At 47.6% G+C, this 21,093-nt stretch overlaps 2 protein-coding genes across 4 annotated transcripts in view; one reads left to right on the forward strand and one right to left on the reverse strand.

The window, feature by feature from the left end:
* SASS6 (SAS-6 centriolar assembly protein) overlaps positions 1-11,246 on the reverse strand; it is a 21,202-nt gene extending 9,956 nt beyond the window's left edge. The window contains exons 1-6 of one of the 2 annotated variants that reach the window (XM_068140571.1): positions 11,019-11,246; positions 8,758-8,818; positions 6,495-6,574; positions 4,588-4,692; positions 2,665-2,836; positions 1,788-1,865 (exon numbers count right to left, since the gene is read on the reverse strand). In XM_068140571.1, coding sequence (XP_067996672.1) covers positions 1,788-1,865; positions 2,665-2,836; positions 4,588-4,692; positions 6,495-6,574; positions 8,758-8,818; positions 11,019-11,164 — 642 coding nt within the window. In that variant the 5' untranslated portion in view covers positions 11,165-11,246. The remainder of the gene's footprint in view (positions 1-1,787; positions 1,866-2,664; positions 2,837-4,587; positions 4,693-6,494; positions 6,575-8,757; positions 8,819-11,018) is intronic. The other variant, XM_068140572.1, reaches the window with a different exon arrangement.
* On the forward strand, positions 11,135-20,879 carry TRMT13 (tRNA methyltransferase 13 homolog). Of its 2 annotated transcripts, XM_068140574.1 has the most exons (11): positions 11,135-11,317; positions 11,726-11,772; positions 11,862-11,928; positions 13,748-13,810; positions 13,954-14,023; positions 14,725-14,831; positions 15,707-15,874; positions 16,764-16,836; positions 17,429-17,503; positions 18,629-19,043; positions 20,193-20,879. In XM_068140574.1, exons 1-11 carry the CDS (start codon positions 11,177-11,179, stop codon positions 20,386-20,388), a joined length of 1,422 nt encoding a protein of 473 aa, XP_067996675.1. In that variant the 5' UTR covers positions 11,135-11,176; the 3' UTR covers positions 20,389-20,879. The 2 variants fall into 2 exon arrangements, with proteins under 2 accessions (XP_067996675.1, XP_067996676.1); XM_068140575.1 differs by lacking the exon at positions 11,726-11,772 and having other exon boundaries at positions 11,224-11,317.
* The last annotated feature ends 214 nt before the right edge of the window (positions 20,880-21,093 follow it).

Here is a 21,093-nt window from a genome sequence, read left to right on the forward strand (position 1 = left end):
CTCTTGTTGATTTATAGTTCTGCATTCCAATTCACCAAGCCCATTCCAGCCACTGCCATTCAAACTGCACAGGTGAGGTAAATGAGCATTCCATTAAAAACCCACCCTCCATCATATCATTTTTCATGGAGTTTTTCTGTTTCACAATACCCAGAGAGGTCACCCTGACACAAATCATCCTCTTGAAACACAAATGTGAAGTCATTACTGAGCTGACTGCAAATAAATCACAAAGAGGTAGAGGAAGATGAACTCCAAGGCTTGTGATTTACTTATCCTGGTTTCACAATTGTTCCAAATATAAGGACTGCCAACTGTTCACAGAATAGACAGAGCACACATTTAGCTTCACACCAGCATCCAGCTGTGGCAGTACACATGACTGTTGTCTGGGTGTGCATGTACAGACCCTGTCCTAAATAAAGTTAAAATTCTGTTTAGTTTTGTAAGAATTCAGTTTTCTTCTTCGGTTGCATGCTTCACTCATTCATAAGACAAGCTACAGCAGATCACTTTTGTACTGTTCACTCACTCCCAAGCCAATTACCTTAGCTAGGCAGTGGCTCCACAATCAGCCCACAAAAAGATGTGTCACAGAATCACAGAATGTCAGGGGCTGGAAGGGACCTCAAAACATCATCCAGTCCAACCCCCCTGCCAGAGCAGCATGACCTAAAGCAGGTCACACAGGAACACATCCAGGCAAGTTCTGAATATCTCCAGAGAGGGAGACTCCACAACCCCCCTGGGCAGCCTGTTCCAGTGCTCTGTCACCCTCACAGAGAAAAAACTCTTCCTCCTGTTTCCATGGAACTTCCTATGCCTCAGCTTGCACCATTGCCCCTTGTGCTGTCATTGGGCATCACCCAGCAGAGCCTGGCTCCAGCCTCTGGGCACTCACCCTGCACATCTTTATCAACATGAATGAGGTCACCTCTCAGGCTCCTCCTCTCCAAGCTCAAGAGCCCTCAGCTCCCTCAGTCTCTCCTCATAAGGAAGATGTTCCACTCCCTTAATCATTTTTGTGGCTCTGCATTGGACTCTCTCAAGCAGTTCCCTGAGGTCCTTCCTGAATTGGGGGACCCAGAACTGGACACAATATTCCAGATGTGGCCTCACCAGGGCAGAGCAGAGGGGGAGGAGAACCTCTCTCAACCCTACCAACCACACTCCTTGTCCACCCCAGAATGGCATTGGCCTTCTTGGCCACAAGAGCACATAGCTGGCTCGTGGTCAACCTCCCATCCCCTTCATTGCTCTCCAACAGGTCAGTCCCCAGCCTGTACTGCTCCATGGGGCTGTTCTGTCCCACGTGCAAGACTCCACCCTTACCCTTGCTGAATTTCAATTTCTCCCTGCCCTGTCAGCCACTTCACCCAGTTTTGTGTCCAACTTGCTGACAGTGCTCTCTGTGCCCTCATCCAGGTCATTGATGAATATATTGAACAGCTCTGGTCCCAGTACCAACCCCTGAGTGGTTCTACTAGACACAGGTCTCTAACTGGACTCCACCCCATTCACCACAACTCTGACTTCTTTCCTTCAACCGGTTCCCATCCACTTCACTCCCTGATCATCCAGAGCACACTTCCTCAGTTTAGCTGTCAGGATGCTGTGGCAGATGGTGTCAAATGCTTTACTTAAATCAAGACAAACCACATCCACTGCTCTGCCATCATCTACCCACCTGGTTATGTCCTCACAAAAGGCTATCAGGTTGGCCAGACTTTTTCCACAGATCAAAAACAAGTGCAACTTACAACAGGCACATTGAAAACCTACATTACCTGTTGAGTGTAGCTAAGTTGTCTGGTAAGATCCTCCTCAGTCTTTCTAAGTTTTTCTTCCAAGAGGGTTTTGTCTTCCTATGTACAAAGTGACATAAAGACAAGTCCTTAGCTCCCAAAACCCAGGTAGTGTTTAGCTCCCATTTTCTCAGCACACCCTGCCTAAGCAACCACATAACCTCCACGTTTGAGGAAAAAAAACACAGTTTATTAAACAAACTTAATATTGACTAAGATATAAGAAATGCAAAAAGAAAGTGCACTGGCTAGCATGGTAAAAGCCCTGAATGAAATGCTTACCAACTTTCTGTAAGGAAATAGTATCATAAACATCTGTTTACAAAGCAGTTGCATGAACAGCAAACAGATGCTGCAAATTGCTTTCAGCTGGCTATCAACATGACAGCACAGGAGCAGAGACAAACCCCAGGTTGTGACACTGGAACAGACAACAGTGAAACCATGAGGCCATCCATTTCTCATTAAGTAAAACCTAGCATGCTACCAACTGCAGCAACATTCTCAATTCAATCTGTGGTTTGTAGCTACTAGCCCCTTTGAAGCCTACAAAGCCTTGTAACTACAGGCACAAGCAGGCTTTCCTAAAGCCAGCTGCTGAGAACAGCCATTGGGATGGCAATCAGCACAGGGCTATGAAGCAGGAAACACTGAAGTATGAATAAACATCCCAGAGCTGCACAGGACATACACTGCAGGTATAAATAGCCTGTTTGCTGCCAGTTGAAACTACAGTGCTTGGCTCAACAGACAGAACATTGTCACTGCTAGAGTGACAGCAACAGTTTTGCAACATGCCCCCAAGCAACTGCATACAGTTGGCTATTAAGTACACACAGAATCAAGGCTTTCATTTTACCTTAAGGCATTTCAAACAGCTGGCTAAAAACTTCTTTATTTCTGTGTCATTTCCTGGTAGGAATTTGAGAGAGAGATGGGTGAGATGTTTAAAAGGGTTGGTTTCCACTATATTCAGACAGACAGGTGTGTGATCTAGAACAGATGCTGAAGAAACCAACTGCAGCAAAAACCTAGGGGGAAAAAAAACCAAACAAATGTTTAGCACATTTCTTTTGGTGAAACTACCTGTGGATTGGACAAGCTGTTTTCAATTCAAGTAGAGTATTATATATGCAGTAAAAGGTTGTCCAGCTGTTGATTGAAAAATAACTGTGAAACTCAATCCCTAGGTCATAGTTAATGCCATGAACAAATAAACTGCTTGCCCCTTCTAGTAAGACATGTACAACATTAATGCCTTTGTTTATCTGTACATTTCCCAAAGCCCTTCTCAGACTTAGGAATTCATAACTAAGCAAGGCATTCATGGCCAAATTCAGAAGGAAAACAGACTCCTGACTTCCACATATCCTACAATCTAGTAAAATTCATTGCCACACGTTTCCCTTCAGGAAATGGCCTGACTACTGGAGTAGAGAAATCACAGGCTCACAGAATGTTAGGGGTTGGAAGGCATCTCTGGAGATCTTCTACTCCAACCCCCTGCCAGAGCAGGACCATAGAATCCAGCACAGGTCACACAGGAAGACATCCAGACAGGGATGGAAAGTCTCCAGGGAAACAGACTCCACAACTTCTCTAGGCATCCATTGCTCTGGGACCCTTACAGTCAAGCAGTTCCTCCTCATGTTGAGGTGGAACTTCCTGTGCTGCAGTTTCCATCCATTGTCCCTTGTCCTATCCCAGGGCACAAGTCAGCAGAGCCTGTCCCTTCCTTCCTGACACCCAGCCCTCAGATATTGATAGACATTGATTAGATCCCTTCTCGGTCTTCTCCTCTCCAGGCTAAACAGCTCCAGGTTATCTGCAAGCAAAAGATGCAGATCAACAGCAGATCTAAACACTAACCTCTTTTCCCCATTGCCACCCTGCACTGGAGCCTAAACTCCAATGCACACCAATGGCACGCCTGTAAGCCATGCCTGGATTTCCTCAGTACCCACATGAACAAGAATAATATATGAGAAGGCCACTACAGGGAAGAGTGGACCTCAGGTCTCCCCCTGCACATCTTAACAGCTAAGCAATGACATTAAAGAAAAACAGCAACAAAAGAAAAATCCTTGTCAGAATGCCTTAAAACTTTGGCTTCTACTGTGAGACAGAATGATTTAATTGTGGCCTTCCAGTATCTGAAGGGGGCCTACAGGAAGGCTGGGGAGGGACTGCTCAGCATATCAGGTAGTGATAGGACTAGGGGGAATGGAATGAAGCTGGAGGTGGGGAGATTCAGGCTGGATGTGAGGAGGAGGTTCTTCACCATGAGAGTGGTGAAGCCCTGGAATGGGTTGTCCAGGGAGGTGGTTGGGGCCCTGTCCCTGGAGGTGTTTAAGAGCAGGCTGGATGAGGCTCTGAGCAGCCTGATCTAGTGTGGGGTGTCCCTGCCCATGGCAGGGGGGTTGGAACTAGATGATCCTTGTGGTCCCTTCCAACCCTGACTGATACTATGATACTATGATTTACACCTTGATCCCTCAAATTCAGATTCACTCTCCAGCATTAAAAACCAATGAAGAAATAAAAAGACCAGTGCTGCATCCTTGCACACCTCCTCAGCTCTGAAGATTGCCAGCTTTAACTTGAGCTGGAGATTTCATACTAGACAACTCCACTGCTCAGCTCTCCCAAGACTTAGGTTTTGTCCCTAACATCCACTGACTGATGCATCCAGAGGAAGGCTGAATTCCCCTTGCCCTGCTGACCCTTCTCAGTCTGTGTGGCTGACAAGGGTTTAAGGACATGGCACTCACTTATTACCTACCTTGGCATATCTTTGCTCTGTTCCTGAATGCATTGCTGAAGCAGATCTATGAATTTTTGTGGGAAAGCAGAGAAGTCCACCAAGAGACCTTGCTGGGATTTTAAACTGTATAAACAAATTGGAGAAATAAAGTCTTAGCAATGTATTGAAAGGGATTTGTTTCCTATAAAAGCATTTTGGTTACACTCATAGAAAGAATTAACTCTGAGAGCATCACTGAAGTTTGCTAGCATGCTATCCTCAATCCTGAGCACAGAACAAATCATGTCTTGGATGACCATCAGAGAATATTTCTGATTATGAGGGGTCTTGAAAAAGGTTTGCACAAGGAAAAGAAGTTACTGAGGCCAAACAAGTGTGCTCCCTTGAGTGGACCTCCTTACAGCAAAGAGTGGTAGAACTAGTAGATGGGGGTGCAAGGGAGAAGCAAAATATGAGATGATACTCAACCATTATCAAGACTTTGCCTGCCTGCTTATTTAATTGTGCCCCTTCACCACTGACACAGTAAAGACAAAACCAGACATTCATGTATACACAAAGGCATACCCACTACAACACCACACTTTTTCTGTCTATCTGTTCTACCAACACTGTTTGCCTTTTGACCCACACACAGATCACTGTAAAATCAAAAGGAAAAAAACATCCAAGCAAACAAACAAACCAAGCCCCTCACAACCACCAAATCACAAAGCAGAAAGCTGAACTGTTTGTGCCTAGTGCCCAGATTTCATCAAGTCCTGAGCAAATAAAATGAGACCCAAATAATTACTGTGCAGCAAACCCTTAAGGCAAAGGCTCAAGTCTGTGAATCCCCATCAACAGGCTTTCCTGGTGCAAGTATTCCTTGGAATAACTCACACATACAACAGTCTGTAAGAAGTAGCTGTGACACATAGAAAATGCAAACAGCAATATAAGCTGTGGTACTGTTGCCATGCAGGGAACTTAACAGCAGGATTCTGTCACTCATCTGCACAATCATAGTATCAGTCAGGGTTGGAAGGGACCACAAGGATCATCTAGTTCCAACCCCCCTGCCATGGGCAGGGACACCCCACACTAGATCAGCCTGGCCAGAGCCTCATCCAGCCTGCTCTTAAACACCTCCAGGGATGAGGCCTCAACCACCTCCCTGGACAACCCATTCCAGGGCTTCACCACTCTCATGGTGAAGAACCTCCTCCTCACATCCAGCCTGAATCTCCCCACCTCCAGCTTCATTCCATTCCCCCTAGTCCTATCACTACCTGAGATCCTGAGAAGTCCTTCCCCAGCCTTCCTGTAGGCCCCCTTCAGATACTGGAAGGCCACAATTAGGTCACCTCGGAGCCTTCTCTTCTGCAGACTGAACAGCCCCAACTCCTTCAGTCTGTCCTCATAGGAGAGGTGCTCCAGCCCTCTGATCATCCTTGTGGCCCTTCTCTGGACACCTTCCAGCACCTCCACATCCCTCTTGTAATAGGGGCTCCAGAACTGGAGGCAGTACTCCAGGTGGGGTCTCACCAGGGCTGAGTAGAGGGGGAGGATCACCTCCCTCGACCTGCTGGCCACACTTCTCATGATGCAGCCCAGGATCTGATTGGCTTTCTGGGCTGCAAGTGCACACTGAGAGCTCCTGTTGAGCTTCTCATCCACCAGCACCCCCAAGTCTCTCTCCTCAGGGCTGCTTTCCAGCCAGTTACTGCCCAGCCTAGATTTGTGCCTGGGATTGCCTCAATCACCTTTCTTTGCTTGGCTGTTTCACCACCTGGTCAGAGAACAAACCCACCAAAACACTGACGAAACTCCAGGAGTGAAAAATGCTAGAAGCTAAACTCCAAGATGGACCATTCTAAGCTAAAAGCACTACCTACCCCCCACCACTTAGAGACATTTCATGGACAAGACATCACTGTACTTACCTTTGAAAATCCTCCTCGGATATGACAAGGTTGTAAAGGAAAAAAGGATCAGTATCATCAGTCAATCTGACAGCTAAATCCTGGAAAAGACAGACACTTAGATAAGATTTAAAAATACTGTAAGCCACCCTGCAGGATTGTTTAAACATTGTAAACCACTGCTGCAAACAGGATTTAATGCTGTTTTTCACTGCTTAACCAAAAACATGACAGAATTGTGGCAACCCATTAACAGAAAACATTCAATGCTTTGCACAACTTCAACAGCGGGACAAAAAAAAATCCAAACCAGAAAAAAATACCTCTCAAAACCCATCCCAAATAAAAGGCTTCCACTTTGAGCAGCAGTTTACAAAGTTCCATGTGCCTTCATCAGAAATAAAACCACTTGCTGGTTTTCCCCTGTCATGAAGTAGAAGTGTAGTGGGTGACAAAAACATCATCCCCACAACTGGAAGCTTTTCAGAGCATACTGCTCCTAAAAGTTTAAGAAACCATCTTCTGAAGAGTTTGTGTATTTGAACACAGAGCCTCACAGAGCAAACAAAATGGGCACAGCTGAAGCTGGCAAGGAAAACTGTATGCTGCTTAGCTATTAAAAACTAAACTCATTGGCCCCTCAGTTTAAGAGGGACATTGAGACACTTGAGTGTGCCCAGAGAAGGGCAACAAGGCTGGGGAGAGGCCTTGAGCACAGCCCTGCGAGGAGAGGCTGAGGGAGCTGGGGTTGTTTAGCCTGGAGAAGAGAAAGCTCAGGGAAGACCTTATTGCTCTCTACAACTACCCGAAGGGAGGTTGTAGCCAGGAAGGGGTTAGTCTCTTCTCTCTAGCAACCAGCACCAGAACAAGAGGACACAGTCTCAAGCTGTGCCAGGGGAAGTTTAGACTCGAGGTGAGGAGAAAGTTCTTCACCACGCGAGTCGTTCGCCATTGGAATGTGCTGCCCAGGGAGGTGGTGGAGTCGCTATCCCTGGAGGTGTTCAAGAGGGGATTGGATGTGGCACTTGGTGCCATGGCTTAGTCATGAGGTCTGTGGTGACAGGTTGGACTTGATGACCTTTGAGGTCTCTTCCAACCTTGGTGATTCTGTGATTTGCTGGAAGTCTACACAGTGTTTTGTCATTAAAGGCTCTGCAAAGCACCTAGCATCAGGCACCTGCTCTCTTTAACGAGGCACAAACCTGTGTGAAGACTCTAACATTCCTTCACAGAGGGAAAATGAAATATAAACCTAACAGCTCTTCTAACATAACCACAGTGTGATCACAGCACACGTGCTTACACAGGACTGAAGTGTGTTTCAGCAGTTCAGATACCAGTAACATGAACAAAACTCTCAAGAGATGCATAAGCAAACTTGGGGATCAACACATGCAGCTAGTCTATGTTAAAACTAATGCCAGCTGGAGCGTGGCTATTGGGTAGGAGCAGAACACCTGCTTGGTTTGGGGTCCCATTAAGTGATCCAAGCATGTAAGTGTAGTTACCTTTTTAGACTGATCACTCACCACTGTCTGTAGCCAGCTTTACTTCCACACTCCTCCTTACAGAGGCTGCAACGTGGTACACACTTCTTAACTGAACTGCTTCTTCACACTCAATACTGTCACAGCCAGCAGAACCATGCTGTACTCCCTTTACAAACAAGTCTTTACTCAGCAATACTGTACCCACCTAACAACCACTCCAACTGTACACCCACCTACCACAACATTAAGTAACAAATTAGACACTAAACAGAGAAGGTTTTATAGTCTACAGTAGTCATACCACTGACATTTTTCCTGAGAAAGAAGCTTTTCTGTATTTTTTACTGCAAGTGAATGACATGACCTCCTTCCAGATACTCAAGGACTAACACACTTACCAATAAAAAGCAAAATGATAGATTAAGAGGCAAGCTGTCATTTTTGCTAGTTAGGATGAGGACTTTGCAAAGAGAACTGCTGCTCTACATTCTTAAATAGCATTGAGCAGACTTCAAGTGAGACTGCTCTTCAACTTGCAACACAGCTTTTTCTGAGGCTCTCCAAATACTTTTAATGTGCAAGTTTATTAAGACCCAGACTAAGAGAGAGGCATAAAAAGGCTAAGGAAAAAACAACTAAAACAAACCAACCAAATTACTCAAGAAGTGACACCAAAACAAAGTGACAAACACAGTGAGATGCTATTTTGCTTTGCCTTTGCCAATTTGTCCTTTTAAACAACAAAAATGAGATAATAGCTAAGGAATGTTACAAATACAGCTAAATCCACAAACCTTTTTATGGACAGGATTCGAAATTGACAGCAGCTCGATGTTCACTCGAACGTTTAGCCTCCTGCATACAAAGAGATGAAACTTAGTAACAAATGGAGAAAACATTCTCTCAATAGCATATGTTGCCAGCCACCTCACAGGAATCAAATGATAGCCTAAAACCAAACAAATTCAGGCTGATAGTATCATAGTATCAGTCAGGGTTGGAAGGGACCTCAAGGATCATCTAGTTCCAACCCCCCTGCCATGGGCAGGGACACCCCACACTAGATCAGCCTGGCCACAGCCTCGTCCAGCCTGGGCTTAAACACCTCCAGGGACAGGGCCTCGACCACCTCCCTGGACAACCCATTCCAGGGCTTCACCACTCTCATGGGGAAGAACCTCCTCCTCACATCCAGCCTGAATCTCCCCACCTCCAGCTTCATCCCATTCCCCCTAGTCCTATCACTACCTGAGATCCTGAGAAGTCCTTCCCCAGCCTTCCTGTAGGCCCCCTTCAGATACTGGAAGGCCACAATGAGGTCACCTCGGAGCCTTCTCTTCTGCAGACTGAATACATGGAGGTTCCCCTTGATGACTACTAACAATATCTGAAAGCCCCCCAGTTTCAGTTATTATCACAGCTCCTCAGTCAGCTCAGGGTTTTCCTGGGTTTTTTTGTTGCTTTTTATCCATAGCAAAGCAGAATTTTTGTAACTTTGTCCAGAGCCTAGAACCCATTGAAAAGCCTGGTGAACTTTACTAGCGATTGCTGAAACTGTTGCTGATCACCTGTACATTACTACCTTGTCTTCATTAGCCCCCCAGTTTGAGAAGGACATTGAGACACTTGAGCATGTCCAGAGAAGGGCAACGAGGCTGGGGAGAGGCCTTGAGCACAGCCCTGTGAGGAGAGGCTGAGGGAGCTGGGATTGTTTAGCCTGGAGAAGAGGAGGCTCAGGGGTGACCTTATTGCTCTCTACAACTACCTGAAGGGTGGTTGTAGCCAGGAGGGGGTTGGTCTCTTCTCCCAGGCAACCAGCACCAGAACAAGAGGACACAGTCTCAAGCTGCACCAGGGGGAGTTTAGGCTGGAGGTGAGGAGAAAGTTCTTCACAGAGAGAGTAGTTCGCCATTGGAATGTGCTGCCCAGGGAGGTGGTGGAGTCACCATCCCTGGGGGTGTTCAGGAGGGGATTGGACGTGGCACTTGGTGCCATGGTTTAGTCATGAGGTCTGTGGTGACAGGTTGGACTCGATGATCTTTGAGGTCTCTTCCAACCTTGGTGATACTGTGATACTGTGACTTCTTGCCGAGCACCTGTTTAGTTCCTGGCACTACAGAACACACCCACAGACATCAGCCGTTCCGTGCCTTCCAGCACAGGCAAGCCGCAGGAGCCCTAGCGCCTGCAGAGGCCATCCAATGCGGACGAGACCTGTGTGGCTGCGACCAGCGCACTTTGAGCGAACGACGCACGGCAGAGTCCTGGGCTTGCGCTAACGCCGCTGCTAAGCCCTGCGCAGGGAGGAGCCCAGGCTGACTTACTCCTCTGCAAGCCGATCGCGGCAGACCCGCGGGCCGGCCCCTGCCGCGGAGACAGTAAAGAGGGAGCTGGCAGCGCCCCAGGAGGCCTCAGCGAGGCTGGGGAGGAGGAGAGGAGGCCGGGCCTGCCGCGGAGACAGTAAAGAGGGAGCTGGCAGCGCCCCAGGAGGCCTCAGCGAGGCTGGGGAGGAGGAGAGGAGGCCGGGCCTGCCGCGGGGCAACCGCCGCGCCCCGGGAGACGCGCAAACACCAGCCCGGCCCGCCCGACGGGCAGCGCCGCCGGGGCCTGTGCGGGGCCGGCACAGACAGACACCCCGGCACAGACATCCCGGCACAGACAGACATGCCGGGACACTCGGATCGCCTGCGGAGTGTGTCCCCGAGCCCCCACAGCGCCCTGCAAAGCCCCCGCGCGGTTTCTCCGCTACTGCAGCTCCCTCCAGCCCCTCTGCCCTGGCAAGCCACCCGCAGCACCCGCTCCAGCCCTCGCTCCCTACCTCCCGCCTTGCTGCGGCCACGTCCCCTCTCCTCTGACCCAGAGGATCCTGACTATCAGCAGCCCCAAAGGCCGAGCAAAGCAGGCGGCTACGCAGCTCACCACTCGCAGAAAGCGCAGGGCCCCGGTAAAGAGCCCCGCAGCCTGTCTCCTAAGGAACGAGACAGAGCTTCCGCACAGGGAGCGAGGAAAGCGAGCCCGGGCCCCCCGCGCCGCGCCGCCCCAGCCAGCCCCTCACCTCTCCTCGCAGCCCTGGCAGCGCAGCTGCACGCAGACCGGCCGGTTGAACAGGCTCTCCACCGCCATCTTGCGCTTCGAGTTTGGCGCCCGGCTCCCGCGGAGGAGGGGCCTCAAGATGGAGGCGAGGCGGCGCGCGCAGGGCATGCTGGGACGGACATGGCGGCGCAGCGGCCGGCGGCGGGCCGCGGCTCCCCTCCGCCAGGACGATGTGCCTACTTCGTGCAAAGGAAGAACCGCTTCTGCAAGATGATCCCGGCTCCTGGGAGGCGGTTTTGCGGAGAGCATGGGCAGCAGGAGGTACTGGGCCATGCCGGGCGGTGTAGCAGGTCCCCTTCTCCGGCTGGGGGGATGGGGAAGTCTTAGGAGAGCCTCGGGTTCCCTGCCGGGGACTCGGACAGACAGGAAGCCCCGGTGACAGGCCAGGGTGCCGGGGGGGCATGACCGCCTCAGCTGGCCCCGCAACAGCCCTGGGTGTGCTAAAGCCACCGCTTCAGCCCAGCAGTAGCGTTGCCATTACATCATAGGCTTATTCTTGTAGGATCCATTTAGGTATTAAAGCCTTGTCTCGGTTTCTCCATTCCGATTCTCTCCCCTACATCAGACTAGATGTTTTATGAAACTAAGATGTCCCACAGCAGTTCTTTCTAAAACGGGAACACTGAATGCATGCTGAACTGCTGTCTAAAACTTTTCTTTCATAACTAGAAAGAAAACGACAGAAAAAGAATTCCCTGCCCTCTTGATCCCAAACAGTGAGTACATGTAAATGCTTTCCTTAGGCTTTATCAGAGCTGACGTGCTAAGTGCTGGTAATTGACTTCTCTTTCCATCTGGATTTCAGCACCGTGTATGAGGACCAACTGCAGAAGCATCTAAAAAAATGTAATTCAAGAGAGAAGCCCAAACCAGTAAGTGTGGTGTGAATTCAGCACTGCTTCCTCTCAGGTGAAAGCCCTAAACAGTGCAGCTCTGCAGAGAATTTGCTGTGCTGACAGTAACTGTGAACTGCAGCACAGAAGCCTTAACAAGCCCTGCAGTAAGGACAGTATTGAAGCTGATTCAGGCCAGGCTGGATGTGGCTTTGAGCAACCTGATCTAGTGTGAGGTGTCCCTGCCCGTGGCAGGAGGATTAGTCATGGGGTCTGTGGTGACTGGTTGGACTTGATGATCTTTGAGGTCTCTTCCAACCTTGGTGATTCTGTGAGTGGAACTAGATGATCCTTGCAACCCAGACAATTCTTTGATTCTATGATAAGTGCTTGCTGAAATGAAATTCACATTCCAGTCTCCTCATCCTCTATGATCTGCTGGAGGGTAGAGAGGCTCTGCAGAGGGACCTCGACAGGCTGGACAGATGGGCAGAGTCCAAGGGCAGGAGATTGAACACATCCAAGTGCCAGGTTCTGCACATCGGCCACAACAACCCCATGCAGTGCTACAGGCTGGGGTCAGAGTGGCTGGAGAGTGGCCAGGCAGAGAGGGACCTGGGGGTACTGGTCGATGGTAGGATGAACATGAGCCTGCAGTGTGCCCAGGCAGCCAAGAGGGCCAATGGCATCCTGGCCTGCATCAGGAACAGTGTGGCCAGCAGGAGCAGGGAGGTCATTCTGCCCCTGTACACTGCACTGGTTAGGCCACACCTTGAGTCCTGTGTCCAGTTCTGGGCCCCTCAGTTTAGGAAGGATGTTGACTTGCTGGAACGAGTCCAGAGAAGGGCAACAAAGTTGGTGAGGGGTTTGGAACACAAGCCCTATGAGGAGAGGCTGAGGGAGCTGGGATTGCTTAGCCTGGAGAAGAGGAGACTCAGGGGTGACCTTATTGCTCTCTACAACTACCTGAAGGGAGGTTGTAGACAGGCAGAGGTTGGTCTCTTCTCCCAGGCAGCCAGTACCAGAACAAGAGGACACAGTCTCAGGCTGCACCAGGGGAGGTTCAGGTTGGATGTTAGGAAGAAGTTCTATACAGAGAGAGTGATTGCCCATTGGAATGGGCTGCCTGGGGAGGTGGTGGAGTCGCCATCATTGGAGGTGTTCAGGGGGAGACTTGCTGGGGTGCTTGGTGCCATAGGTTAGCTGTTTGGGTGGGTTGGATTGGTTGATGGGTTGGACACGATGATCTTGAAGGTCTCTTCCAACCTGGTTTGGTTTATTCTAAATAAAGGTTTATTCTATGTTCCCCCCTCACTCTATTTCAGTACAGCTTTTCAGTTCTCTTAGTTACAAATGAAAATGATGAATTCATTTTTCTCAGAAACATTCTCTAAGAGGTATCTCTTAATGCCATTCATTTGAGAGACTTGATGAGAAATTGTCCTTGGAAAGCAGAACTAGGAGGGAGGCTCTAGGCTTTTTCCCACCTCTGTCTGCTGCCCTAGCCAACTGCCTGCTTCACTCAAGCTTGCAATGAATTATGGAAATCTAGGCTGACCATTGCAGCCAGTGCTGAGGGTTTGGAATAGGATCCATGTCTTAACAGACATCTGCCTTTCTGCCTTCTCAGTATTATGTGGAAACCTTAAAATAGTCTCTAGTCCAGCAAGCATCAACAGCTTATGAATGTGTTCAATCATGTGAAAACAGAACAAGCATTTCTGCTGGAGATTTGGGATTAGATTACCAAATTACTTGGAACAACTTTTTTTGCTATGTCCCTTGAGAAAAACACTGAAAGATGCAGCTTTTTGTTGCCTGGTAATTAACAGAATCTGGTTGCTTCTGATTTCTAAAGGTCTACTTTGTTCAAGATATCAATGCAGGTTTAAAGGATGCAGCAGAAATAACAGAAAAACAAGTGAGTACATTTATTTGTCCTAACATCCAGTTCCTGCATGCCCTGTTGCAGTTTCCCCTGTAACTGAAGAGCTAGCAACAACAAAAAGATCCTGTATTTATGGGTGAGCATTGTTTGTTTAGTTGCTTTTTTGTCTCCAAAAGGTACCAATCTCTTTTCTGTCCAAAGAGGATCTGGAGAACCTAATTATCAAGTTGCAAAAAGCAAGTAATGGTGAGCTTATTTGTTGCTGAAAATGAGATGCTTTGAACTGAATTAAATATATGCCATTGTTACTGCTCCTGTTAGGTATCTAGGAAAATGTGAGACACTCAACACATCTGAAGTAATTATCACCAAGATGTAGGCAATCCTCCAATAGCTAAAGTCTACTCAGAAGAATAAACTGGATCCAGAGAATGATAGAACACTGATCCTTTATTGATAGAGTTAATTTCCTTTCATTTTGTGGTGTTTCCCACTCAGATACTTGCAAAGGCCTGCAGTGACAGGTAGAGGGCAATGGCTTCAAACTGAAGAACAGATTTAGGTTGGATGTGAGGAAGAAGCTCTTTACTATGAGGGTGGTGGAACACTGGAACAGGTTGCCCAGGGAGGTGGTTGAGGCCCCTTCCCTGGAGATATTCAAGGTGAGGCTCAGTGAGGCCCTGGGCAACCTGATCTAGTTGGGGATATCCTTGCTGCCTGTGGGGAGGTTGGACTGGATGACCTTTGGAGGTCCCTTCCAGCCCAAACCATTCTATGATTCTATGATCTCAGTACAGACAAAAATGCAGCTGTTATAGACATGATGACAGGTTTATGCTCCCAATAGACTATTTTGTTAGTGCTTGTGTCTGAATATTCTAACATCTGTGTGGAAAACCCAGGAACTCTTGAAAACCTGTGCCTAAAAGTTATGCATTTGCATGCAGGCCTGGAACATAGCCTGAAGGAACAAGTACTGTCCCACCAAGCCCTACAAGAAGCCTTAAATGACCCAAAGAATGGGGAATCTGCTTTCAAGCACTTGAAGCAACAGGTATGTTTTATCTTTATTTTTTATCTTTACTAGGTTGTGCTGATTTTAGGCTGGAATAAAGTGAATTTTCTTCATAGTAGCTCGTGCAGTGCTGTGGTTTTGGTTTAGGAGAAGAATTTCTTCCTAACAACCAATCTGAATCTTCCTATGTCTAGTTTTGCTCCATTCCCCCCAATTCTATCACTACCTAACACCCTAAAATGTCCCTCCCCAGCTTTCTTGTAGCCCCCTTCAGATACTGGAAGGCCACAGTTAGGTCTCCTTGGAGCCTTCTCTTCTCCAGACTAAACAGTCCCAACTGTCTCAGTCTGTCCTCACGGCAGAGGTGTTCCAGCCCTCTAATCATCCTTGTGGCCCTTCTCTGGACACCTTCCAGCACCTCCAGATTCTTGGTTGTTAGGAAGAAATTCTTCCCTATGAGGGTGGTGAGACACTGGCACAGGTTGCCCAGGGAGGTGGTGGAAGCCTCATCCCTGGAGGTTTTCAAGGCCAGGCTGGATGTGGCTCTGAGCAACCTGCTGTAGTGTGAGGTGTCCCTGCCCATGGCAGGGGGATTAGAACTAGGTGATCCTTGAGGTCCCTTCCAACCCTGATGATTCTATGATTCTAATGTTGTGATGTGCACCTGATCCTAAAAAGCCATTCCAAAAACTTCTGGGTGAGCAGTTATGTGAGCAGTGGAAGAAAAGCAGGGTGATGCTGACCAGCCATAATGGATAACCATTTTCCTCACAGGATCTATTCCCCAATCCCTCATGCAAGGGAAGACTCCATAAAGTTTTCTGCAGTTTGGTGAAGTAATCATTTTCTATCAGGCATTGCAACACACAGTGTATACATTTGCATGCTGCCTAATAACCTTTTCATATTTATAGGCTTCTATTTTAGGTAACATGGAAAAATTACATTTGCTTGGCCCTGGAAGATGCTTTGTTGAGTTTGGAGCTGGACGAGGAAAGCTGTCTCACTGGGTTGATGTTGCCTTGCAGGATGCTGACAATGTTCAGTTTTTACTTGTAGAAAGGGCAACTACAAGATTTAAGGTATGAAAGGGCATTGCCACATTAGCAGAGCATCAAACTTTTATCATGGAAGCTGTTAGTATTTGTTTTTTCTCTCCAAAAATAACAGAAAGCCTTTATAAACGTTAAGGTTGGGAAGGATGATTGCTTACATTCCACACTTTGCCAATAGCAAATGTGTTAGAAGAAGGTCCAGGTGTATAATGATGGAAATGTGCAAATGTTAGCTTGACAGGAAAAAAGGCTGGCATGAATACCTGGAGCAAAGTTACAATGATTAGTAGCCAGCCCTACATAATCACAGGCTCACAGGATGTTAGGGGTTGGAAGTGACCTCTGGAGGTCTTCCACCCCAACCCCCCCTGCCAGAGCAGGACCAGAGAATTTAGTGCAGGTCACACAGGAATGCATCCAGATGGGTCTTGAAAGGCTCCAGAGAAGGAGACTCCACAGCCTCTCTGGAAAGCCTGTTCCAGTGCTCTGGGACCTTTACAGTAAAGAAGTTCCTCCTCATGTTGAGGTGGAACTTCCAGTGCTGCAGTTTACATCCATTGCCCCTTGTCCTATCCCAGGGCGCAAGTGAGCAGAGCCTGTCCCTTCCTTCCTGACACCCAGCCCTCAGATATTGATAGACATTGATTAAATCCCCTCTCAGTCTTCTCCTCTCCAGACTAAACAGCCCCAGGGCTCTCAGCCTCTCCTCATAGGGCACATGCTCCTGTCCCTTCATCATCCTTGTAGCTCTACATTGGACCCTCCTCAGCAGATCCCTGTCCCTCTTGAACTGGGGAGCTCAGAGTTGGATGCAGTATTCCAGGTGGGGCCTCACTAGGGCAGAGTAGAGGGAGAGGAGAACCTCCCTCCATCAGCTGGACACACTCCTCTTACTCACCTTATTCTGTTTGTGTAGGTGGATGGAAAACATAAAAGGAAAGATTCTGTGTTTGAAAGGCTTCAAGTTGACATTCAACATTTATGTTTGAGTAAGTTCCTTCCCAGCTTGCACAATTCTGAAGCAGAGGCTTAATGTTAGATTTTTGAACCCTGGAGCTTAAGTCAGGTTGTCAGTAGCATGCTCCAAAGTACTTGGCTTTGAAGCTTATTCTTAGTGCTAACAATTAAATACCCAAACAAAACCACCATGAAGGTCTTTCAGAGCTTGCAGGACTCAACACCTTTGCATTGTTTGTTTTAGGTGTGCAGGCTGAAGCAAGTCCTGCAGATCCTTGACGTGTTAAGCATAGCTGATTTGTGAGAGTGCCTCTTATCAGTAGATGTATTCATTGCTCACGTTTCATATGCAGGAGAGAAAAGCTGAAATGGTTAAATAGGCTTCTCAGCCACAGCACCCAATTCCCTTCATTTGTTTTAGGAAAAGAATATTTCTTTTTAATAGCTTATAACTGCCCTGCCTGTACACACCACTGTATTTTTCCATACTGGGAAACATTTCTTTATTTTAAGTGTGCTGAAATTGTATTACCCAGGCAAAAATATTGCTCCAACTATAACAACGGAGTTTCTGAGGTGGTTTTAGATTCTCTCTGTGTTTCTTTTTTCTTTCTTCCACCCCAGAGAAAGTACCTCTTCTGGAGAAGAAAAAGCTGCCAGTGGTAGGAATTGGGAAGCATTTGTGTGGTGCTGCCACAGGTATGAATTATACATGTGTTAACAGCAGGAAGTTAGGATACTCAGTGTTGGAATCTGAATGGACTGATCTTCCAAACTCTCATTTCTAAGCTCTTCTTGGCCTCTGACCCTTTGTCTTTTAATGTAGCAACTACATTCTAAAAATACCTATGGACTTCAGTGGAACAGCAAATGAATCACAGAACTATTGAGGCTGGAACAGACCTCTGAGATCATCAAGTCCAGTCTATGACCTGACCACACCATGGCACTAAGTGCCACATCCAATCTTTCCTTAAACACCTCCAGGGACAGCAACTCTACCACCTCCCTGGGCAGTCCATTCCAGTGTCTGATTCCCCTTTCCATGAGGAAGGTTCTTCTCCCCCTCTACTCTGCCCTGGTGAGACCACATCTGCAATCCTGTGTCCAGTCTTGGGGTACACAGTTCAAGAGAGACAGAGACCTGCTGGAGACAGTCCAATGGAGAGCCATGAGGATGATTAGGGGAGTTGAGCATCTCCCCTGTGAAGAGAGACTGGCAGCCTTGGGGCTGTTTAGTCTGGAGAAGAGAAGGCTGAGAGGGGATCTGATCAATGCCTATCAATATCTGAGGGGTGGGTGTCAAGTGGAGGGGGCCAAGCTATTTTCAGTGGTGCACAGTAATAAGACAAGGATCAACAGGTAAAACCTTGATCATAGAAGGTTTCAACTCAACAGGAGGAGAAACTTCCTTACAGTGAGGGTGACAGAGCACTGGATCAGGCTGCCCAGAGTGGTTGTGGAGTCTCCTCCTCTGGAGGCTTTCAGAACCCCCTGGATGTGAGCCTGTGCAACTACCCTGGGCGGTCCTGCTTTTGTCAGGGGAGTTGGACTGGATGATCTCTGGAGGTCCCTTCCAACCTGTAACATGCTGTGATTCTGTAATACTCATTTAGCATTTAGGGCTTTCATGTTTTCAAAGCATGCTTGTTAATTTTTAGTTACCCTTAAAACTGCATTTTGGCCCAGTCTGTAATGTATCCTTCTATTCTTCTTGTGGGAAGTACATTCCCAACCATGATAGAGCCTGTATAAATAATGGCATGCTACTCATTGCTCTCTTTTTTTGGTGGCTATGTATGTAGGTTTTTTTTTTCCCCCCAGATCTTGCTTTGAGATGCTTGGTTGAAAGTTACACAGCTTGCTGTGATGGGGGAAATGAAGAGCCTGCACCAAAGCGCTCCAGGAGTGATAAGGCAGAGGAGGCTTCAGACAGTTCTTCTGATAAGGAATGCAATCAAGACGACTGTAAGCCTGTAGCTGGAATTGTAATTGCACTGTGCTGCCATCACAAGTGTGACTGGACACATTATGTAGGCAGAGAGTTCTTTAAATCAGTAGGACTGGGGCCAGTAGAATTCCATTATTTCCAGAGGATGAGCAGCTGGGCCACTTGTGGCATGCGAGAAACCACAGCCAAAGCCTCTAGAAGTGAAGAATGTGAAGAGCAAACTAATGACACAGATGAACATGACCAAACATTCAGCAACACAGAGAGTGCTTCTGACACTTTACAAGGGTATGTAAGTTGTTGGGTTTTTTTTCATGTCAAATGGAGTTCTGCAGAAAAGCAGAATGATGTATAGTGGTATGGGAAACTGCTTTGGGTCCTCAAAATGACTCAGATGACACCAAGCTGAGTGGTGCTGTTGATACAGCAGAGGGACAGGATGTCATCCAGAGGGACCTGGACAAGCTGGAGAGCTGGGCCCAGGTGAACCTCATGAAATTCAACAAGAGCAAGTGCACGGATCTGCATCTGGGCTGGAACAATCCTCATTATCAATACAGGCTAGGGGAGGAGGTGATAGAAAGCAGCCCTGAGGAGAAGCACTTGGGAGTGTTGATGGATGAGAAGGCAGTGTGAGCTTGCAGCCCAGAAGGCAAATCACATCCTGGGCTGCATCAAAAGACGTCTTGCCAGCAGATCCACAGAGATGATTCTGACACTTTGCTCTGGTGAGACCTCACCAGAGGTACTGTGTCCAAGTCTGGAGCCCCCAATATAGGAAGGATGGACACAATGGAGAGAGTCCAGAGGAGGGCCACAAAAACTATCAGGGGGTTGGAGCACCTCTGCTATGAGGACAGGCTGAGGGAACTGGGGGTGTTCAGCCTGGAGAAGATGAGGTTCTGGGGAGACCTAATAGCAGCCTGCCAGTACCTGAATGGAACTTATAATAAGGATTGGGAGAGACTGTTTACAAAGGCCTGCAGTGACAGGATGAGGGGCAATGGCTTCAAAGTAGAGCAGAGCAGATTTGGATTGAATGTGAGGAACAAGTTGTTTACTGTGAGGGTGGTGGAACACTAACATGTTGCACAGGGAGGTGGTTGAGGCTTCTTCCCTGGAGATATTAAAGGTGAGGCTGAATGAGGCCTTGGGCAACCTGATCTAGTTGGGGATGTCCCTGCTGACTGTGGGGAGGTTGGACTGGATGACCCTTGGAGGTCCCTTCCAGCCTGGACCATTGTGTGATTTTACAGAAACCCTTTCCTACACATGCAGAAATATCCCACTTTAAAAACGCATCTGTGCATGGACACGTGTCTCAAAACATTTCAGCAGTCATGCTTGCCTGAACAGTGGTTTTTCTACACTTAATACTAGCTAACAAAACTATTCTGACACATGTCATTTGTTCTTGCCTCCTCTTCATGAACCCAGGATTCTTACTGTTGAAGAGCGAAAGCGAATAGGCTGCCTCTGCAAGCTGCTGATTGACCACGGGCGGGTTGAATACCTACAACAACGAGGATACCAAGCTGCACTGCAGTATTATACAGAGCCTGCTGTGTCCTTGGAGAATGTCCTGCTGACAGCTGTCCCAAGCTCATCTTTGGTTCCAGAGCCAACTAAGTGACAGGAGATAGACTTTTGAATTGGCAGGAAACAACCAAACTTAATCTGCATTGCTTACAAACCACCCCACCTGCCTTCATCTTGCACATTACTGAGGCTGAAATAGACCTCTGAGATCATCAAGTCCAGCCTGTGACCCAACACCACCACATGGACCAGACCATGGCACTGAGACACATCCAATCTTTCCTTAAACACCTCCAGAGATGTCAACTCCACCACCTCCCTGGGCAGTCCCAAGCTAACTTCGGTGCTACACAAAGCTTTCTTGACTAGATCCTCAGCTGATTTACACAGTGTGGTGTCCACCTGTCCAACTTTGCATATGCCTCTCCCACTTCCTTAGTATCACTTTATGATTATACAGCTCAAGGTAGGCTTTAAAACCTATCTGCTAGTATTTTTATCTGTGTTTCTGTTGTTTTTTCTTAACTCAGGTTTGTTATATCCTTCAAACAAGCTGGAATATCTTTTAAAGTTTGTTGTTGCTGAGCACAAGAGTACTAAGACTCTTCATATTCTTCAATGGTTTCTAGCAAAGAGTTTTAGGAGCCATAAAGTGTGTAGACTTCCCATTCTGTAAAACAGGTACTTGGGCAGTTGTCCAGGTGTAGCAAATTAATCTCATGAATTGTTAATATAAAGTAATTGATTCAACTTTACAGCCCCATAAAGGACTTTCATAAAGAACACAGCAATTCTCAAA

Source organism: Melanerpes formicivorus, unplaced genomic scaffold (genome assembly GCF_026170545.1).
Source record: "Melanerpes formicivorus ecotype bairdi unplaced genomic scaffold, bMelFor1.0.p_v2 SCAF_7, whole genome shotgun sequence".
Taxonomy (NCBI): Eukaryota; Metazoa; Chordata; class Aves; order Piciformes; family Picidae; genus Melanerpes; species Melanerpes formicivorus.